A 21,495-nucleotide genomic window follows, 5' to 3' on the forward strand; every position below is an offset into this window, starting at 1 on the left:
CTAATGGGGCATGACTTCCGAATCAGAACAGCAACCCCCGCTTTACCTGAACGCTCAGAAGCAACGTAAGCCGTGGGGAAATATCTTGCTGCAAACTTAAACGATCCGCCGGGACGGAAGTGCGCCTCCTGCACCAAAATCACGTCCGCCCCAGAGCATCGGAAAGCCTTAAGTGCCAGCCACCGTTTCTGCACCGAATTCAAGCCCTTGACATTATAAGACATAAACCTTAAAGCCATGTTAACTCAGGACAAAAACAGATAGCATTAGCAATGATAAAACAAGCTCTCACTATGTCATAACCCCCAGTAGCCATAGTATAAAAGAGCGTCAATGCAGTCTGTACTCCATCCGAAGATGGAACACAGAGGCACCAAAACACAAGTGCAATGTGAAAATGTCGGACCAAGGACAAAAAAGGCAACACAAGAAGAAAAAAAACAGTTGAGTAAAGAAGCAATGTCTATTCAGAATCTTCAGAAGAAACCCTGTAGGATTATAGAATCCCAGGGATCCCTGGGCGAAGCCCACGGGCAATATGGGCGTCACAGGAGCCTCCAGGGAACAGTATTCCAACGGGAATGGGTCACCCGTCAACTCTCCAGCAGAAGAAAAAATAAAAACCAGTTATGCGTCACAAACTGGAAAAAACAAATGCCCCATGGGGGGAAAAACTAAGCCAGTCCAGCCAGACCGGCCAAAGAGAGCACCTGTAAGGCAGCCATCGCAGTCCAGTGCAACCACAGGAGACCAGAAAGGAACGGAAAAAAACAGAACATCCTGTAGAGCCGTCCGAGGAATCAGGGCAGGAATCTTGGGGGCCTCTGGCGTTGAGGGGTAGCGTGGGACCTACGCTGTGGGGTCTTGGCAGGAGTCCAAATACGATCGGGAGTTGCTGGAAGTGGACGGTTTGATGGTTGCTGTTGTTGGGCGAGCAAGTCCTCTTCAGGAAGCGGTGGAAGGCCGAGGCCCCTAATAAAAGACTCCGCTTCTAGCATTCCCCGCATAGCATGCTGAGTGCCATCTTTAGTTACCACCAGGCAGAATGGGAATCCCCAGTAGTAAAGGACCCTGTGTTTCTGCAAATGTAAAGTCACTATGCGGAGGGTCCTCCGCTTGTTCAAAGTGATGGGGGAGAGATCATTAAAGATTTGTATTTTAGCACCCTTATAGTCCACCGGAGATTTATTACGGGTCGCCAGGTTGAGGGACTCCTTGCTGTCATAATAGTGGAAGCGAACAACAACATCTCGGGGTCTCCCTCCAGATGGCGGCTTGGGGCCCAGAGATCTATGTGCCCTGTCCAATCTCCAGTCGATATCCACAATATTAAGTGCCAGATGATTGAAAAGACCCAATAAAAAGGAGCGTAGATTATTGTCACCAACAGTTTCAGGGATGCCCCTAAAGCGCAGATTTTGTAGTTGGGAGACTGAGTGTCTCAAATAGGAATGTTCCTCCTCCAAAACGTGTACATAATCGACCAATTAGTCAAATTTTGTTTCAAGGGTATCCATGCGCTCTCCTGTGTGTGCAATTTCCCCCTTAACTCCACTGATAATTTGCCCACTTCATCCGCTATGTTGCGGGTGATCTGCATTAAAAGAACTTGGAGTTTAGCATCTAATATGTCCGGGGTCAATATCTGCTGTGAGGCAGGGGGGGGGGGGGGTCGGGGCCGAACGATCCGGTACCTGTGCTGTTGGAGGGTCCGCATCGTTCTCAGCTTCCAATAATGTATCCAGCGTGGAGAACGGGTCCGCCTGCGAAATTGAGGCCGGGGACTGCGGCCTAGTAAGGAAGCGATCCGATGGCGGCCTGGGTCCGGGACTCCTGTGGAGCGGAATAACCCTGCTTTTGCTGCTCAATCTTTCCCATGGGGACGCCGAAGGTATCAGGAACACTTGCAGCCTGCTCCCAGCTGAAAATGTGCAGAAAGAAGCTCGTATGGAGCGGCGGAGAGTCACTTAGGATGCGTCCTCCATGTCCGGAAGCTGCGCATGCGCCTCCTATTGTCAGTTTTGACCATGAAGTACACTCCATATAGATAATCCCTCAATTTGTCCACCACAGCCCACTTGAGGGCTAGGAATTCCAAATTATGGATAGGATAATTCTTCTCCACTGGGGACAGGCTACGACTGATGTAGGCTATGGGGCGTAGCCTCCCTTCAACTTCTTGATACAGTACTCCTCCTAATCCATCCCGAATAGCATCCACATGCAACTCATATGGCATTGCCGGATCTGCATAGGCCAGTACAGGAGCTTTGGTGAGACTCTCCTTCAACTTCCAAAAAGCCTGCTCACATTTAGTGTCCCACTGAGCCTGAATGGACTCTTTGGATCCTCAAGGTCCCTTTTTGAGTACCTCAGCTTTCCGAGTAGGTGGACCCTCTTCTTCAGTTTCCTTCCTCAGCAGTTCATTCAAGTGTTTGGCTATTTGCGAAAAATTCTTCACAAACCTTCTATAGTAAGAGCAAAATCCCAAGAAAGATCTCAATTCGGTAACAGTAGTGGGTCTGGGCCAAGTGGTGACAGCTTCCAATTTCTTTGGATCAGTAGATACTCCTGCCGCAGATACCACACGTCCCAGATAAGTAACAGATGGCTGGTAGAATTGGCATTTTTCGAGAGACAATTTCAATCCCTCATCATATAGTCTCTGAAAAACTTTCTCTAGGCGAACCTCATGTTCCTCCAATGTCTTCCCAAAAGCAATATCATCATCTAGGTACACGAGGACCTCAATCAGGTGCATGTCTCCCACTGTATTCTCCATGAGACGCTGGAAAGTTGCTGGGGCTCCTGCCAATCCTTTGAGGCATACGGTTGAACTCTTAAAACCCCAGTGGGCTTATGAATGCAGTCTTCTCTCGATCATCCGGATGCATGGGTATTTGGTAATATCCACTCTTCAGGTCTAACACACTAAACCATTTGGCCCCGGACAGGCATTACAAGGCATCCTCTATCCAAGGAGTAGTATATTGATCAGGGATAGTCCTGCCATTCAGAGTGCGATAATCAATACACATCCAAATGGACCCATTCTTCTTGTGAACCACCACTATGGGTGAAGCATAGGGACTGCGAGACTCCCGAATGACCCCATTTTTCTTCAACTCAGCCAACTGCTCCTGAAGATCCTCCAAATCACTTAAGGGTATTCTCTGAGGTCTTTCTCTGAAAGGTTTGTCTTCACTGAGACGGATTTGATGATGGCAACTCTTGGCACATCCCACATCATAGTCATTCTTGGAAAACAACTTCTCCCATCTGGACAACTGAATCTTCACCCTCTCCCCCCACTTGAAGGGAACAGCAGGGCGAGGACTGGAAGTATCTTCTGACTCTCTCATCTTGTCTTTCTCTTCCTGCAACTCTGATGGGGTTACTGTTAAGGCAGCGCTCACCCGCCCCAATACCATCCGGGGTTTCAAGCTAACCGGCTGTGTCATGACATTTTGGACACTAACAGGGACTTTCCCACCATTCTTCCTCAGAACTCTTGTTGGGACTATCTCAGGGACTAACTCAATTCTGCCGTCTTCTCCCAGCAGATCCCCCTCCAACATCACAAATGGGACTGGCTGATCCCAAGATAGCTTCACCGTAGCACGCACACAAGCTCGTTCTCCTGGTTGTAACACCTGCTCTCTGGTGTCCAACCGCCAAAGCTTCCCTACCCTCTCGACAGGGGTCTTCTGTTCTTGCAGCACTCGCTGAAACGCTTGTCTCAATTGAGGATGTACCTCTTCCTTGGATGAGCCCTTCACTGCTAATGGGGTGAGCATTCTTCCGACCAAGTCCGTGTTGGTCCCAATGATCAGGGAATTTTGCTTGGCATCAGGGGGTCATGGACACACCACAGCTAATGTGTCGAACACTTCCATCTTTGCCCCAAGGGAAGGCTGGAAAGAAATCTTCACAGGAATGTACCCATCATAAGGAAACTTCTTAGGGCCCAAACCCCAGATTTCCAATTCTTCCAGCTTGCATAAAAGGATGTGTTTCAAATGTTTCAAGTAAAAATCTCGATAGAGCAACATCACTTGGGCACCCGTATCCAGCAAAGCCTTAGTATAAATGCCCTTTATTTGGAGTGGCACTATGGTGGATGGCCCCACCAATCTCTTCGGCATAGTTCCTTTAGTAGGCTCAAACAGCTTCCGACGGCTTTGGTTTTTGGGGTTTCTTACCCTCCTGGGTTCAATTTCCTGGGGAGATTCCACAGTTTGCACCTTGACTGACTTGGTCCTTGGAGTTTGTATGGTCCTCTCTTGGGCCGGAGTGGAGCATCGACCCCCTGTGTCTCTCCCCAAAAATCAAATGACCCCCTTAAATTTATTGAAGCATTGGGGGAATGCAGGCAAGCAGACCCCCACCCCGTGTAAACTATGACCATTATCATAACTACTGGAGCTCAGGCTTTTAGAGGGACTCTCACTGAGTTCCACTGAAGTTTTCCGCCTTCTTAGTGAAGAAAAACTTCTGCAATGCTTTTAATAGTTCTTACATCTTCTCAGGACTTAAAGCGGAGTTCCGGGCACAGAAGTCAATTTTCAATAAGCATACCCCCGGGACAGTCAGGGCTAGCACATTCCACAATGGAAGAAGAAATACTTACTTATAAAATTTCTTCCACAGCGTTTCCATATCTCTTCTGGGCAGCTGAAGCCGGCGCGGTCCTCTTCTGTGTCTTCTTCCGCGTCTTCTTGTCCCAGAATGCGCCTGCACTGGCCCCTCTCGTCACTTCCGGTGCGTCGCCCGGAAATGACGAGCGGGGCCGGTGCCGTCGCATTGATTCCTGGGAGCTATGACGTTCAGCTCCCAGGAATCATAGTGAGACAGGAAGTGACGGGGTGAGCCGCGGCTCCGAGGGAGGAAGTACTCTGAGGTGAGTATTTACGATCTTCAATTAAAAGGTGAGTGAACAAAAAAAAAATAAAAATAACTATCCAATTCCTTTTCAGGTGAGGTCTACCTAGCGGAGGGGCACAAAAAAAAATATTGTTTTTGTGCCCGGAACTCCGCTTTAACCCTCTCTTTGGGCACTGAGCCCTGAAATGCCCCATCTCTCCACATGCAAAGAATCCCTTTTCCTCGAGAGGGAAAAAGGTTAGACCCTTTAAAAGGCTTCTGGGTCTCAGAAACTTTCCCTTGAGCTTCCATCACTTGCATCAGGGTTTGGCACATCTGGGTCTGTGCCTGGGCCACCTAGAGCATCAGATCGGCAGAGTGTGGATTATCATCTGCCTTCTTTTTCTCCACAGTTTCTTCCTGACAAGTCACTTCCAACTCAACCTCACTTTTGTCCTCAGAGAGGCTGTTTTCCTCTCCCACCAGTCGAACTTCAGCCCTCTCTCTTCTCCCTTCATTGTTCAACAAGTCCTTCATCCCTTGACTCACATGGCTCAACATGGCTTCCTCCTCTTTTACCTCCCTCATACTGTAAGTTCAGGATATGTGGGAGTATCCTTGACTCCTTTCAATAGCAGCTTCAAGACAATAGGATGATTGGGCCGAGCCCCTTGTAGTACTCGGTCCAATCGCACTTGGTCTGCCTCTTTAGGGTCAATGCCCTTCTTCAATAGAATCTGGTGCAACATCTTAGCAACTCAAGAGATATTCTGACAATATCTCCCCTTCTGTTGGTGGGTGTGGTTAAATTTGTACAGCAAATCTGTAGTCTTCTCTACCCGTCCAAACAAGTCGAAAAGAGCTTCCAGATAATCCTCAGCAGTACAGTTTTTATTGCACATCCTTAGATTCCGAATCACTCAATTGTTGTCTCTTCAGCACCTCAGAGATGCTCCCCTCATCCACTGCCTGAGTGGCTTGGCTCATCCAGCTTTCAAAGTCCTGTTCTCCTACAGGAGTAGGCAGCTACCCAGAGAAGAAACGCAATCTTCTATAATTCTGCCCAGCTCCACTGGCCCCATTTAGGACTAGGCTGTCCACCAATCTGCTCATATCAGCGTAGAAAGAGGCAGGGGGTATGGCTGCTTTATCCCCCTTCTTGCTCATAGGGCTGGGACCAGGACTAGGGATAACTGGAGGTGATGGCGACCTCCCTTCTTTGTCCTCCTTCTTTAGAGGGAAGAATACTTTAGCTGGAACCTTCTCATCCAGCATCACATCATCTACTTTAAGTATTTCGGGCACACTTTCCCGCCACTCCACAAGTGCTCAGACAGTATCTAGGCCATAATCAACCCGGGCATCCAGTATATAGGCCCCCTGTTCTGGGGCTAGAGCTCGCACCCACTGTCAAATTTTGGCTTCTATGCATTCACTTCCATGTACCTCTAAGACTATACTTCGGTCCAAACTAGCTCCTTGGGACCGCTCCCAGGCCCAGGCAAGAGGCAGGCTTATGGTTTCTCCCATGACTGGTCTCTGGGGAAGGACATTCAGGGCTGAAGTGGCACCGAGGATCCTGGACGTCTCCAAATGTAGCCCTACCCCCAGAGGGGTTGCTGAATGTGTTCACATCCTCCTCACTTCTTTGGCCCTGAGCAACTTCCAACCCACTTGACACCATAGGTTCAGACATGTTGAGTGAATAGACACAACCAAGTGTAAATAAAAGACTAGTTTTACTCTCTTTAGTAAAAGAGAATAAACAGTTGAAACTTCAATATAGCAGGTAGTACAAAGACCAAGAATAACAGAGAGATCCTGAATAGGGTTGAGCGGACACCTAGATGTCCGTGTTCGACGGGTTCGGCCGAACTTTAAAAAAAAGTCCGGGTCCGTGTCCCGGACTTTTACCGAACTTTTCCCGGACACCGAACCCCATTGAAGTCAATGGGGACCCGAACTTTAAGGCACTAAAATGGCTCTAAAACACCAAAGGAAAGGGCTAGAGTGCTGCAAATGGCAGCAAAACGTAATTAAGAGCATGGCAAGTGCTCTGCAAACAAATGTGGATAGGGAAATAACTTAAAACAACAAAAAAAAACAGAAAAATAAAACAATGTTCTTCTTCATCTCTGAAGGACGAGGCCCATATGGAGTAGGAGGGAGGTTGAGGTGGTGGTGGATGTGGCGGTGACATAGGCGTGCGCACAGGGTGTGCTGGGTGTGCCTGGGCACACCCTAATCACCTAGGGCACATAGCATTGCCAGTGAGGAGATGGGAAAGATCTCCCTGGGACCTGCTCTGCTCTATTTCTCCTTGCCTACAGGTACATGGCCCCGATACATTACTCTCCCTGCTGGCAAACACATGCATGTGTATTTCAACTTTGGGGTGCACACCTTAATGCAATAGGCTGCGCACACCTATGGGCGGTGTAGGTGGAAGCGGCGGTGGAGGAGGACCAGGGCCGGATTAACAGCATCATGGGCTTGGTGCTGAGGATTTTGAAGGGCCTTAAGGGCCGTGCCTTGCCATGCACCCAGAGGAGGAAGGGTGCAGCCATGCATGCCTAATTCAACATGGGATGCTGTCTCTGAAGCCCATAAACACATCCATGCATCGCCAACTGTCCCTCCTTGTCCGGCCTTCACGCTGTGTGGGGAGGTTCTGAGGGTGCTGCCTGGGGAAGCGAGCATAGAAGCCAGACTTCTGTGTTTACAAGTGACAGAAGAGCGGTAACAGTGAATATGGCCAACCCGGGGCCTATATAAAAGGTAGGGGCCTGGAGCTGCAGCTCCAATAGCCCCTACATTAATCTGGCCCTGAGGAGGAGGACGAGGTAGCCAACACTGCTTCTTTTCAAAAATTTTAAATGAGGGTACACCCCAAAAGAGTGAGAAAGAGCAAAAATGGAACAATGGGTGGGTAAGGTCGGTATCCATTGCTATTCTGCATAAGGTACGGAAAAGTCCCGTGGGATCCATGCCTGGTTCATTTTAATGAACGTGAGCTTGTCCACATTGTCTCTGGACAGGCGGCTGCGCTTGTCTGTTATAACGCCCCCAGCCGTGCTAAATACCCGTTCAGATAATACACTGGCTGCAGGGCACGCCAGCACCTCCAAGGCGTAAAGGGCAAGCTCAGGCCATGTGCCCAATTTGGAGACCCAGAAGTTGAAGGGGGCAGACCCGTCATTCACTACATGTAGGCGTGTGCACACATACTGCTCCACCATGTTGGTAAAATGCTGCCTCCTGCTAAGACGTTCCATCTGAGCTGCTGGTGCTGCTGTTTGTTGTGGCGTGCTGACAAAGCTTTTCCACATTTCGGCCATGCTAACCCTGCCTTCTGAGGTGCTGGCGGTGCCCTGGTTGCGTTGGCGACCTCCTCCTCCTCCTCCTCTGCCTTGTGCTTCCACTGTGGCCCCGCTGTCAGATGGGAATGCCAGCAGCATGGCGTCTACCAGCGTGCGCTTGTACTCGCGCATCTTGCGATCGCGCTCCAGTGAGTGAATTAAGGACAGTACGTTGTCCTTGTAACGGGGATCCAGCAGCGTGGCCACCCAGTAATCAGCACAAGTTAGAATGTGGGCAACTCGGCGGTCGTTGTGGAGACACTGCAGCATGTAATCGCTCATGTGTGCCAGGCTGCCCAGAGGCGACGAAAGGCTGTCCTCTGTGGGAGGTGTATCGTCCGTGTCCTCTGTATCCCCCCAGCCACGCACCAGTGATGGCCATGAGCTGGCCTGGGTGCCACCCTGCTGTGAACATGGTTCCATCTCCTCCTCCAGCTCCTCCTCCTCCTCATCCTCCTCATCCTCCAGAACTGTGCCCCTGCTGGACAATTGTGTCCCTGGCGTTTGTGTGTGCAGGAACCCACCCTCGGAGCCCCTTGCGAATGACTGCCCTGAAAGCCTTTGAAATGTTACCTCTTCATCCTCCTCCTCCTCATCCTGTGCCACATCCTCTTCCATCATCGCCCAAATTGTTTTTTCAAGGAGGCATAGAAGTGGGATAGTTAAGCTGAGAATGGCGTCATTGCCACTGGCCATGTTGGTGGAGTACCCAAAACAGCGCAACAAGGCACAATATATGCAAATGTCAAATATGCAAACTATGCCGCAATTTAATGTTTTTTACACCAAAAGGGTGTGTATTGAATAGCGGAATAGGATAAAAAACTGTGTATCTCACACGTACAAACACAGACTAGGCCCGATTAAATTTTTTCCTACCCTAAAGGGAGGATGAGGAAGAGGAGTATGGAACATGCAGCACCCTCAAATCTTCAGAAGTATGAGATGAACCCCAAAAACTTGGAAAGGTGGATCTCTCTCACACGTACCAACACAGACTATCCCCCAATTTAACTGATCCCCAAAGGTTTTTGATTAAATAGCGGAATAGAAAATATGATCCAAAAAAAGTGTATGTATATCACACGTACACAACCACACTAGGCCCCAATTACTATTGTTTGTACCCCTAAAAGGCTAGATGAGGAGTAGGGGGGGTATGGAACAGGCAGCACCCTCAAACCTTCAGAAGTATGAGATGAACCCCAACAACTTGGAAAGGTGGATCTCTCTCACACGTACCAACACAGACTATCCCCCAATTTAACTGATCCCCAAAGGTTTTTGATTAAATAGCGGAATAGAAAATATGATCCAAAAAAAGTGTATGTATATCACACGTACACAACCACACTAGGCCCCAATTACTATTGTTTGTACCCCTAAAAGGCTAGATGAGGAGTAGGGGGGGTATGGAACAGGCAGCACCCTCAAACCTTCAGAAGTATGAGATGAACCCCAACAACTTGGAAAGGTGGATCTCTCTCACACGTACCAACACAGACTATCCCCCAATTTAACTGATCCCCAAAGGTTTTTGATTAAATAGCGGAATAGAAAATATGATCCAAAAAAAGTGTATGTATATCACACGTACACAACCACACTAGGCCCCAATTACTATTGTTTGTACCCCTAAAAGGCTAGATGAGGAGTAGGGGGGGTATGGAACAGGCAGCACCCTCAAACCTTCAGAAGTATGAGATGAACCCCAACAACTTGGAAAGGTGGATCTCTCTCACACGTACCAACACAGACTATCCCCCAATTTAACTGATCCCCAAAGGTTTTTGATTAAATAGCGGAATAGAAAATATGATCCAAAAAAGTGTATGTATATCACACGTACACAACCACACTAGGCCCCAATTACTATTGTTTGTACCCCTAAAAGGCTAGGAGTAGGGGGAGTATGGAACAGGCAGCACCCTCAAACCTTCAGAAGTATGAGATGAACCCCAACAACTTGGAAAGGTGGATCTCTCTCACACGTACCAACACAGACTATCCCCCAATTTAACTGATCCCCAAAGGTTTTTGATTAAATAGCGGAATAGAAAATATGATCCAAAAAAAGTGTATGTACATCACACGTACACAACCACACTAGGCCCCAATTACTATTGTTTGTACCCCTAAAAGGCTAGATGAGGAGTAGGGGGGGTATGGAACAGGCAGCACCCTCAAACCTTCAGAAGTATGAGATGAACCCCAACAACTTGGAAAGGTGGATCTCTCTCACACGTACCAACACAGACTATCCCCCAATTTAACTGATCCCCAAAGGTTTTTGATTAAATAGCGGAATAGAAAATATGATCCAAAAAAAGTGTATGTATATCACACGTACACAACCACACTGGGCCCCAATTACTATTGTTTGTACCCCTAAAAGGCTAGATGAGGAGTAGGGGGAGTATGGAACAGGCAGCACCCTCAAACCTTCAGAAGTATGAGATGAACCCCAACAACTTGGAAAGGTGGATCTCTCTCACACGTACCAACACAGACTATCCCCCAATTTAACTGATCCCCAAAGGTTTTTGATTAAATAGCGGAATAGAAAATATGATCCAAAAAAAGTGTATGTATATCACACGTACACAACCACACTGGGCCCCAATTACTATTGTTTGTACCCCTAAAAGGCTAGATGAGGAGTAGGGGGAGTATGGAACAGGCAGCACCCTCAAATCTTCAGAAGTATGAGATTGTGTTCACTGTACCCCACAAAGATTGAGTTCACTGCACCCCACAATGATTGTGTTCACTGCACCCCACAAAGATTGTGTTCACTGCACCTCACAAAGATTGTGTTCACTGTACCCCCCAAAGATTGTGTTCACTGCACCCCACAAAGATTCTGTTCACTGTACCCCACAAAGATTGTGTTCACTGCACCCTAAAAGGATGTTGTTCACTGCACCCCACAAAGATTGTGTTCACTGCACCCTAAAAGGATGTTGTTCACTGCACCCCAAAAAGATTGTGTTCACTGTACCCCCCCAAAGATTGTGTTCACTGCACCCCACAAAGATTGTGTTCACTGCACCCCAAAAAGATTGTGTTCACTGTACCCCCCAAAGATTGTGTTCACTGCACCCCAAAAAGATTGTGTTCACTGTACCCCCCAAAGATTGTGTTCACTGCACCCCACAAAGATTCTGTTCACTGTACCCCACAAAGATTGTGTTCACTGCACCCCAAAAAGATTGTGTTCACTGTACCCCCCCAAAGATTGTGTTCACTGCACCCCACAAAGATTCTGTTCACTGCACCCCACAAAGGATTTTGTTCACTGCACCCCAAAAAGATTGTGTTCACTGTACCCCCCAAAGATTGTGTTCACTGCACCCCACAAAGATTCTGTTCACTGTACCCCACAAAGATTGTGTTCACTGCACCCTAAAAGGATGTTGTTCACTGCACCCCACAAAGATTGTGTTCACTGCACCCTAAAAGGATGTTGTTCACTGCACCCCAAAAAGATTGTGTTCACTGTACCCCCCCAAAGATTGTGTTCACTGCACCCCACAAAGATTGTGTTCACTGCACCCCAAAAAGATTGTGTTCACTGTACCCCCCAAAGATTGTGTTCACTGCACCCCAAAAAGATTGTGTTCACTGTACCCCCCAAAGATTGTGTTCACTGCACCCCACAAAGATTCTGTTCACTGTACCCCACAAAGATTGTGTTCACTGCACCCCAAAAAGATTGTGTTCACTGTACCCCCCCAAAGATTGTGTTCACTGCACCCCACAAAGATTCTGTTCACTGCACCCCACAAAGGATTTTGTTCACTGCACCCCAAAAAGATTGTGTTCACTGCACCCCAAAAAGGATTTTGATCACTGCACCCCAAAAAGGATGTTGTTCACTGCACCCCAAAAATGATTTTGTTCACTCCACCCCAAAAAGATTGTGTTCACTGCACCCCACAAAGATTGTGTTCACTGCACCCCAAAAAGATTGTGTTCACTGTACCCCCCAAAGATTGTGTTCACTGCACCCCACAAAGATTCTGTTCACTGTACCCCACAAAGATTGTGTTCACTGCACCCCAAAAAGATTGTGTTCACTGCACCCCAAAAAGGATGTTGTTCACTGCACCCCAAAAAGGATGTTGTTCACTCCACCCCAAAAAGATTGTGTTCACTGCACCCCACAAAGATTGTGTTCACTGCACCCTAAAAATGATTTTGTTCACTGCACCCCAAAAAGGATTTTGTTCACTGCACCCCAAAAAGGATGTTGTTCACTCCACCCCAAAAAGATTGTGTTCACTGCACCCCAAAAAGATTGTGTTCACTGCACCCCACAAAGGATTTTGTTCACTGCACCCCAAAAAGATTGTGTTCACTGCACCCCAAAAAGGATGTTGTTCACTGCACCCCAAAAAGGATTTTGTTCACTGCACCCCAAAAAGATTGTGTTCACTGCACCCCACAAAGGATTGTGTTCACTGCACCCCAAAAAGATTTTGTTCACTGCACCCCAAAAAGATTGTGTTCACTGCAGCCCAAAAAGATTGTGTTCACTGCACCTCACAAAGATTGTGTTCACTGCAGCCCAAAAAGATTGTGTTCACTGCAGCCCAAAAAGATTGTGTTCACTGCAGCTCACACACAGAAAAATGGATGTGGATCACTGACACCTGCCTATCTCCAATCCCACACCACACAGCAATATCGATTGTAGTTTGTAGAACACAGTTTCCCTAAAATTCAGCAGACTCTGTCCCTAACAGGATTGAGAAGAGATCGTAGATCAGGATTGAGTGCAGACCCCACCCCCCACACAGCAATATCGATTGTAGTTTGTAGAAGACACTGACCCTATAATTCAGCAGACTCTATCCCTAAAATGCCTACAACTCGCCCTGCCTAAACACTCCGACCTGTCCCTCAATTCTATCCGGACACAAATGGTTTTTTCCTGCCTATCTTTCCCTAATCAGCAGCCAGCACATTGATGTGTGCTCTGTCCCTTAGCTAAGCAGCAGAATGACGCTGCTGCGGCGGCTGCCTCGAACTTATAAAGACTTGGTCACATGCTTCAGACGGCCAATCACAGCTACTAAGACATTTGCAGGTATGGCTGGGATGGCTTAAGGCACACCAGTTAAACGATTGTTGATTGGCTGTTGAAAGCCCGCCATGAAAAGAGCGCCAAAGCATGCAAAACCCGGAAATAAAACGACCGAACACGGATTTTTACCCGAACATACAGTAAAGTGTCCGTGTCCGTGTTCGGGTAAAAAAAATCCAATTATTCGGTACGAACACGAATAATACAGTCCGTGTTCGCTCAACACTAATCCTGAATCCTCAAACCCAAAATTATATAGGATTCAAGACTCAGGATCTGATATGACAAAAAGGTAAATAAACATGTGCACTATGAAATATTGCAAGAGGATTGACGTATCAATTGCTCATCAAAAAAACATTCCTTAATTGAAATGTGAGAGTGACCACAGGAATATATTCAATGCAATATTGAACAGCACTACTGCCAATCTAACTTCTATCAGTGACCCTATCCACCTACTGCTATGCAGCCTATCAGAGTGCACTCTGTATCCTACAGGGGGCCCCCTTTACTATAAATTGTGTGAGTCTCCTTGTTGAGCAAGGCCTTGCTAGTCTTCACTGGCAAAAGACCCCAATCACTCAAGGAATGACATTTATAATCCACTGTAAAGGCAAAGTTTAATTGTAATCCAAACTGGGAAGGAGCATGGGCTTCTGAGCTCAGTCAAGTTGATGTACAATCTGGAAACTGAAAGTGTAAAGTGAGGCCTTTAGGTTTGCCATGTATCACTCAGCACTACAGTGTCCTATAGCAACTTTTATATGTATACTAAGGCAGCTCTCTGTCCAACTAAACTGCATCACAGGCCTTCTCTGACACCGTCTAGTAAGTCACTGTGTCTAATTCCACTTGGATTTCTCTCCCCCGATATGATGGCGATCTGCATCCCCCTGTCCTCGGCACCAGAGTCAGACACTCCTCAGAATCATCCGCAATCTCTCTGAGTGTCTCTCCCGGTCTACCCCTGAGCTCTGTCACATACGCCGCTCTCTCTCTCAGACATCCTTCCGCTAGGCCTCCGGCCTACTCTCCTCTGCTCACCGCAGCAGCTCTTCCCCTCCACACAGCGCGCTGTCCTCGAGGCAAGAGAGCAAAACTTTGATCCCGCCCCCTACTTATAGACACTCCCATCTGTCTCCGCGGGACTCAATGCTCCCTGGGAGGATAGTCCAATCAATTGAGTCATCCATAGTTTCCACTTTCCACTGAACTAAATTTCCTACAATCCATTGTACCATCACTTCACAGAAGCCCCAACATTAAAGAGATAGAACAACACCGAACAGGCTTGAATGAATTCTTTATCCAGGCTACACATTGATTTGCATTTTAATGAGTGAAATAAGTATTAGACCCCTTCACAAAACAAGACTTAGTAGTTGGTGGCAAAACTCTTGTTGGCAATCACAGAGGTCAGACGTTTCTTGTAGTTGGCCACCAGGTTTGCACACATCTCAGGAGGGATTTTGTCCCACTTCTCTTTACAGATCCTCTCCAAGTCATTAAGGTTTTGAGGCTGATGTTTGGTAACGAGAACTTTCAGCTCCCTCCACATATTTTCTATGTGATTAACGTCTGGAGACTGGCTAGGCCACTGAAGGACCTTAATATGCTTCTTCTTGAGCCACACATTTGTTGCCTTGGCCGTGTGTTATGGGTCATTGTTATGCTGGAATACCAATCCATGACCCATTTTCAATGCCCTGGCTGAGGGAAGGAGGTTCTCACTCAAAATTTGATGGTACATGGCCCTGTCAATCTTCCCTTTGATGCAGTGAAGTTGTCCTGTCCCCTTAGCAGAAAAACACCCCCATTTGAGTTGATGCCAGAGAGCTTGATTTCGGTCTCATCTGATCACAAAACTTTCACCCAGTTCTCCTCTGAATCATTCAGATGTTTATTAGCAAAACTTCAGACGGGCCTATACATGAGCTTTCTTGAGCAGGGGGACCTTGCAGGCACTGCAGGATTTCAGTCCTTCACAGCATAGTGTGTTACCAATTGTTTTCTTGGTGACTATGGTCCCAGCTGCCTTGAGATCATTGACATGATTCTCCCGTGTAGTCCTGAGCTGATTCCTCACCGTTCTCATGATCATTGAAACTCCACAAGATGAGATCTTGCATAGAGCCCCAGACTGAGGGAGACTGACAGTTATTTTGTGTTTCCTCCGTTTGCAAATAATCGCACCAACTGTTGTCACCCTCTCACCAAGCTGCTTGCTGATGGTCTTGTAGCCCATTACAGCCTTGTGTAGGGCTACAATCTTGTCCCTGACATCCTTAGACAGCTCTTTGGTCTTGGCCATGGTGGAGTGATTGGAATCTGATTGATTGCTTCTGTGGACAGGAGTATTTTATACAGGTAACAAGCTGAGATTAGGAGCACTCCCTTTTAACAGAGTGCTCCTAATCTCAGCTCGTTACCTGTATAGAAGACACCTGAGAGCCAGAAATCTTGCTGATTGATAGGGGATCAAATACTTATTTCACTCATTAAAATGCAAAACAATTTATATCTTTTTTTGCATTTTTCTGGATATTTTTGCTGTTATTCTGTCTCTCACTGTTAAAATAAACATAACATTAAAATTATACACATCATTTCTTTGTCAGTGGGCAAACGTACAAAATCAGCAGCAGATCAAATCCTTTTTTCCTCACTGCAATTAAAAAAACACCTGAAATTACCAATTTAATACAGCAATGTGAATAATCATATTTATTATTTACCTCAATCTCGTGATGTTGTGTAGAGCCGGTATAAGTTTCTTCAATCCTTCATTCTTAATGTTACATGAACTTAGATTTACATCTTCTGTCTCTTTGAGGGATTGAAGGATAAAAGACAGCACAGAGCAGTCCAGAGGGCTGAGGGGGACTGCAGAAAAGTCAACGTTTTTTGACTCAATACATTGTGACACCAGAGCCTTATTCCTGCTCTCATGGAGATAGTAGAATACATTAAGAAGATCTCTCTTGGCTGTTTGGGATTTGTCAGGTATTTTTTCTGCAATTTTCTTCTGGATCCAGGTGATAACATGTCTGGCAGCCTGAGAAGATAATTCTCCCACATGAGACTTTAGCATGGATCTAGTAGACGAGTCTGAGAGACCGCAGAGGAAGCGGAGGAATATTTCAGCACGGCCGTCTTTGTAAGACTCAGCCTTATCAAGGGTTTCCTGTAATTTTTCAGGATTATAGGCAATAAAATGGACTAAAGCGGCAAAAAACTCCTGAAGAGTGAGATGTAAGAAGGTGTAATCCACATCAGGAGGCTGACCAGATTCTATCATGAAACATGAAAAGAGATATTTGTCATTTCTCACATGGAATGAGTCCAGATGACGATCATCAAATACAATCAGGTGACTCATGACTCCATGTTCTGCCATCCACCCAATAGATGTCAGCAGTTCCCGGACATTGTGGCTGTCCTCTTTATTCTGACAGTGATTGGTCAGAATGTTGGCGACAAATGTCACAAAGAGTTGTGTCACTGTTTTGGGTAATGATGTCATCAGTTGATCAGTGATTGTTGGTTGGGCTCTGAAGCACATTGATAACACTGTACAGATGATCCAGCAGTATGATGGGATATAACAGAATGTATACAGGGTGTCATTCTCCTGCACATAACGAAAAGCCTTTCCTGACAATTCCTCATTTCCAAAGAAATGCTGAAAGAAGGTCAGTCTATCTTCATGGAGAAATCCCATGATCTCAGCTATTCTCTGGAAAACATCGGTATCAACTGATGCTAGTCTAGCTGGGCGGCTGGTTATCAGTACAGAGCAACCCTTAAGACGACTCTGCCTCACCAAACTGAACACAATATCACTAAATATTGTCTTCTTAGCATAGAGTCTACTTGATCTGAAATCCATTTGGTGAATACTTTCATCTAAGCCATCAAATATGAACAGAAGTATCTCTGGTTGTTGTAAAATATCTCCAATCTGACCCTGAAGATATGGATATTGATGAAGGATCATCTCCTCTAAACTGACCTTTTCCATTCTATTAAGGTCCCGGAATTTGAAGAAGAAGACAAAAGCAAATCTCTGGTAATGTTTTCCAGTCACCCAGTCATAGACAAACTTCTGCATCATTGAGGTCTTCCCTATTCCTGGCACTCCGCTCACCATTATTGCATGTGGTACACATTGTGACTGCTGGTTCCAGCGGAACAGCCTGTTGGGGGAAATGTGTTCCAGTCCAATTTGTGTTTCCCTCAAGAGTTTCTCATGTTTTACCCCAGTCTGTATCAGTTGATTTTGTGGATGCTGCCTGAACTGATCAGTGGAAACTACAATCAGGTTCACATAACGCTCATTGATGGGGAATCTTTGTGGTTCCAGGGTAGTTCCTGGGGGTCTGTGTTCCACTAGAGTCTCAGTCTCCTTCATCAGATGTTGTTTGTGCTTTTCCTGAATATCTGGGAATATAATGAGAATATTTTATGGCTCAGGTTAGTCAGAAATTGACACTGCTACGTTTAGTCTAAGAAAAAATATAACTTTTGTTCTGAGATTGTTGAGGGAAGATCAGATGTATAAACAAACTGACTGTAGTTTATTTTGATTACAGACATTTATACAGCACCAACAGCACTTTACATACTATTCATTCACATCAGTCCCTGCCCTCGAGGAGCTTAGAGTCTAAGGCCCCTTTTTCACATGAATACGTACTGTACACATATGTAGCAAGTAAATAAAACTCCCAGTAATGCTATCACTAGGCTGCAGCTAGAGGGAGCTCTAATGATTTGTAGTGTGACTTAAGGAGACTGAAACCAACAAGTTCACATTAAGCTTCCAGCAAAGTTCCAGCAAGGTTGTCAGATCATAAAAGCAGGAATATGCAGAGATGTAAACCATGTGTGAGCCAAGGAAAAGAAAAATGTAGGCATTTCTTTACCTGCAGACAAGAAGGTCATATGGCATGAGGGTGCATAAAAACAGAAAAGCTTCCGGGAAAAGAGAAGTACTCACAGGGGGGGACAACCAGTGACCAGCTATGATAAAAAGTCCCAAGTCACTTCAGAACCCACAAAAATCCTTTACTCACTTTGTCAATGTGAGTCAAAAAAAGTAGCCAGACTAATAGGGAGCAAATGCTTACTGATTTGTAATATAGGATGGATACCCACAAAAGTACTCACTGACACAGGTTCCCAAAAAGGCATTATGGCTGCAAGCTGGGTTCAACACCAGAAACAAACTGCAATTCAGCCAACTGACAAACTGTTATTAGAAGATAGCAAGCTAACCATCACTGCAGCAAAAAAAGAGAGTTGCAACAAACAGCAAGAATGGACATGCACAACGATATTGAAAATAAACATGCACATACAGTAGGTAAAATGAAAAAGAATAAAACATCACTTAGAGCATGACAAGTAATGGCCTGACATGAGCAAGGGGAAAGCTGGGCGGGGAGGAGAAGGAGGCACACTCCACCAGGTACACCGGCACATCACAAGGACTAGCCCAAGCAGGGAGGTAGGCCGGAACGGCCGACACAACCACACCAAATGCAGAGCGCTCCATTATCCCGCCAAGGGCTCCCGGGTCCACTTGTCTCAAATTTTGTTGAATTTCTCAGGGCAGCCCCTGTTAATGTAAATCAGGCGCTTATAAGGCAGGACATTGTTGACCTCCAGTTTCCAAGAGGAGAGGGTGGGCGGTGCAGTGTGCATCCACTGCCTGGCAATACACTTCCTGGCGATAAATAGTGTCTCATGAAGAAAAGTCATAGTGGGTTTGTCAAGATTCCCGTCAGGGAAAATACCTAACAAACAAGATTTAGGGCAGAGAGTCAGATGGGTCCCCATGTCATCATGTAGGAACTGTATTACCTGTCTTCAGTATCCCTGGATCAAGGGGCACTGCCAGATAAGGTGGAAGAAAGTGCCGGAGTGTAAACACATAGGGCATAAGGGGTTGTGATCTCTCCCAAATCTAGCGAGCCTGAGAGGGGTATGGTAGGAGCGATGAAGGATGTACAGCTGGGTCAACCGATCAGAAAGCCTGGGAAAAAACAGTTCTGGGGCATTTAAAGCCTCCTCCCATTCTTCATCCTCCAGGGCGCCCACATCCCTCTCCCAGGGTCCCTTCAGGGCATAGGCAAGTTTGGTTGATGGAGGGAGATGGAGAACAGAGTAAAACAGGGCGGTCAACTGTTTAGGGTTCTGTCCCGTAATTACCTCAAGCACATCTATTGGATCAGTCTGTGGGGAGGAATCCATGAACCGTGTTCTAAACACTTGACTGAGTTATAAATATCTAAAGTACATATGTGATGGTATGTTAAAGTCCGCTTGCAACTTGTCAAATGATTTAAGGGCAGTGTGGAGAAGAATGTGGCAGAGCAGGTAAATCCCTTGGGAGCTCCACACGTGCGAGTCAGGGATAGACATGAATTCAGGCAAGGAGGAGTTGTGCCACAAGGGTGTGAAGCCATGATGCCTAGGTTCAGCCAAGTCGAGACCACCTTCCAAATCCGACGGTACTGAAACAGCAGAGAGCGACTATCACCGGGTGTCCCCACCCCCACCAGGCCACCAAGTAGAGCACTCAGTGGGTCGGAGGAAGGGCAAGACCATGCCAGGCACATCAGCCACAGGGCTCTATCTTTGTCAGTGTTGGTCAGATGAAATTAGTGGGATAACTGGGCCACCAAATAATACGTACTAAAGTCCAGAAGTGCAACTCCCCCAAGGTTAGAGGGGTTCTGAAGTTTTCTCCACGGCAGCTTATGCCTGCTATTGCCCCAGACATAGGATTTCAAGAGGGACTCCAGAGAATGGAAATGCCTCAAAGGCAAATAGATTGGGGAGTGCCATAGGACATACAGTATAGAACCTTAGGCAAAACAATCATTTTAATCAGGTTCACCCGGCCCATAACACCCAGAGGCAGACAAGCCCAAACCTGTATCTTACCCTTAATAAGGCCAAAGAGGGGTTGGAGGTTATTAGGGACATAGTCGAACTGATGTTTAGTCACCTGGATCCCCAAGTACCTAACGCAGCTGCCCCTCTGCAGAGGGAGGTCAGCACTGGTCCGGGACGGAGGGGAGGGGTCAGTGGGGAGTATCTGTTTCATTTTCAGTCCGGAAAAAGAGCCAAAGGTGTTGATGAGGGAAAGGGCCGTCGCAAGGGAGGTATCAGGGTCAGTCAGGTACAGCAGCGTATCATCTGCGTACATGCTGATCTTCTCCTCAAGCATGCCCAGTCTAGGGCCCACAATACCAGGCCAGGATGTGCCCTGATGGCCACAGCCAGGGGCTCCGCCACCAGGGCGTATAAAATTGGAGAGAGGGGGCATCCTTGCCGCGACCCCCTAGCAAGGGGAAATGGGTCAGAGATCCAACCATTCGCCAACACCCTGGCAACCGGACCCTGGTACAACAAGTGGATCCATTTGATGAATGTTGGGCCAAACCCATAGCACTCAAGACACCGCCAGAGTTAGGGCCATTCAACAGAGTTAAATGCCTTGGCAGTGTCCAGGGCAACCACCACCCACGTACCACAGTTGTCATGACATGCCTGTAAGTTCATAAAGAGCCTATGCAGGTTAAAGGAGGTGTTCCTACCAGGCATAAAGCCCGCCTGGTCAGTGTGTATAAGGGAAAGAATCACTTTATTGAGTCTGTTGGACAGTATTTTGATCAGAATTTTCACATCCACTAACAGTGAAATAGGGCGATAAGAGGCAGGGAGGCCCAGATATTTTCCAGGCTTGGGGATCAAAACAATAAGCACCTCTTGCATCGAGGGCGGCAAGGTAGAGGAGTCAAAGATAGCACTGTAGAGGGACAACAGCCATGGCGCCAGGAGTTCAGCATAGCAGGAATAAAATTCTACAGGCAGACTATCTAAACCCGGGGGCTTAGAACGTGGGAATTGGGTTATTGCATCCATAATCTCATCCGACGTCAGAGGGGCCTCAAGACCTGCCACCTGCATCTCAGAGAGCTGGGGAAGCAGAGTGTTAGCTAAGAACTCAGACATTCACTCCAGGGAACCCGGAGCAGATGTGGAGGTATAGAGATCTCTATAAAAGTCGCCAAACTGAACTGCGACCAATCTAGGGTCAGTTACCGGAACCCCTACAGGGGAGTGCAACACTATATCTACAGGTAGGCCATAAGTTTGCCAGCACATTCA

The 21,495-nt window shown here is 46.9% G+C and overlaps 1 protein-coding gene across 1 annotated transcript in view; it reads right to left on the reverse strand.

Annotated features, from left to right (window-relative positions):
* Positions 1-16,045: 16,045 nt before the first annotated feature.
* Positions 16,046-21,495, reverse strand: part of LOC309569504 (NACHT, LRR and PYD domains-containing protein 12-like) — a gene marked incomplete at its 3' end in the record, with an annotated part of 123,024 nt that continues 117,574 nt past the window's right edge. The window contains exon 4 of the mRNA XM_082275369.1: positions 16,046-17,754. Coding sequence (XP_082131495.1) covers positions 16,046-17,754 — 1,709 coding nt within the window. The remainder of the gene's footprint in view (positions 17,755-21,495) is intronic.

Source organism: Pelophylax lessonae, assembly GCF_965119305.1.
Source record: "Pelophylax lessonae genome assembly, chromosome: 13".
In the NCBI taxonomy this organism is placed as follows: domain Eukaryota; kingdom Metazoa; phylum Chordata; class Amphibia; order Anura; family Ranidae; genus Pelophylax; species Pelophylax lessonae.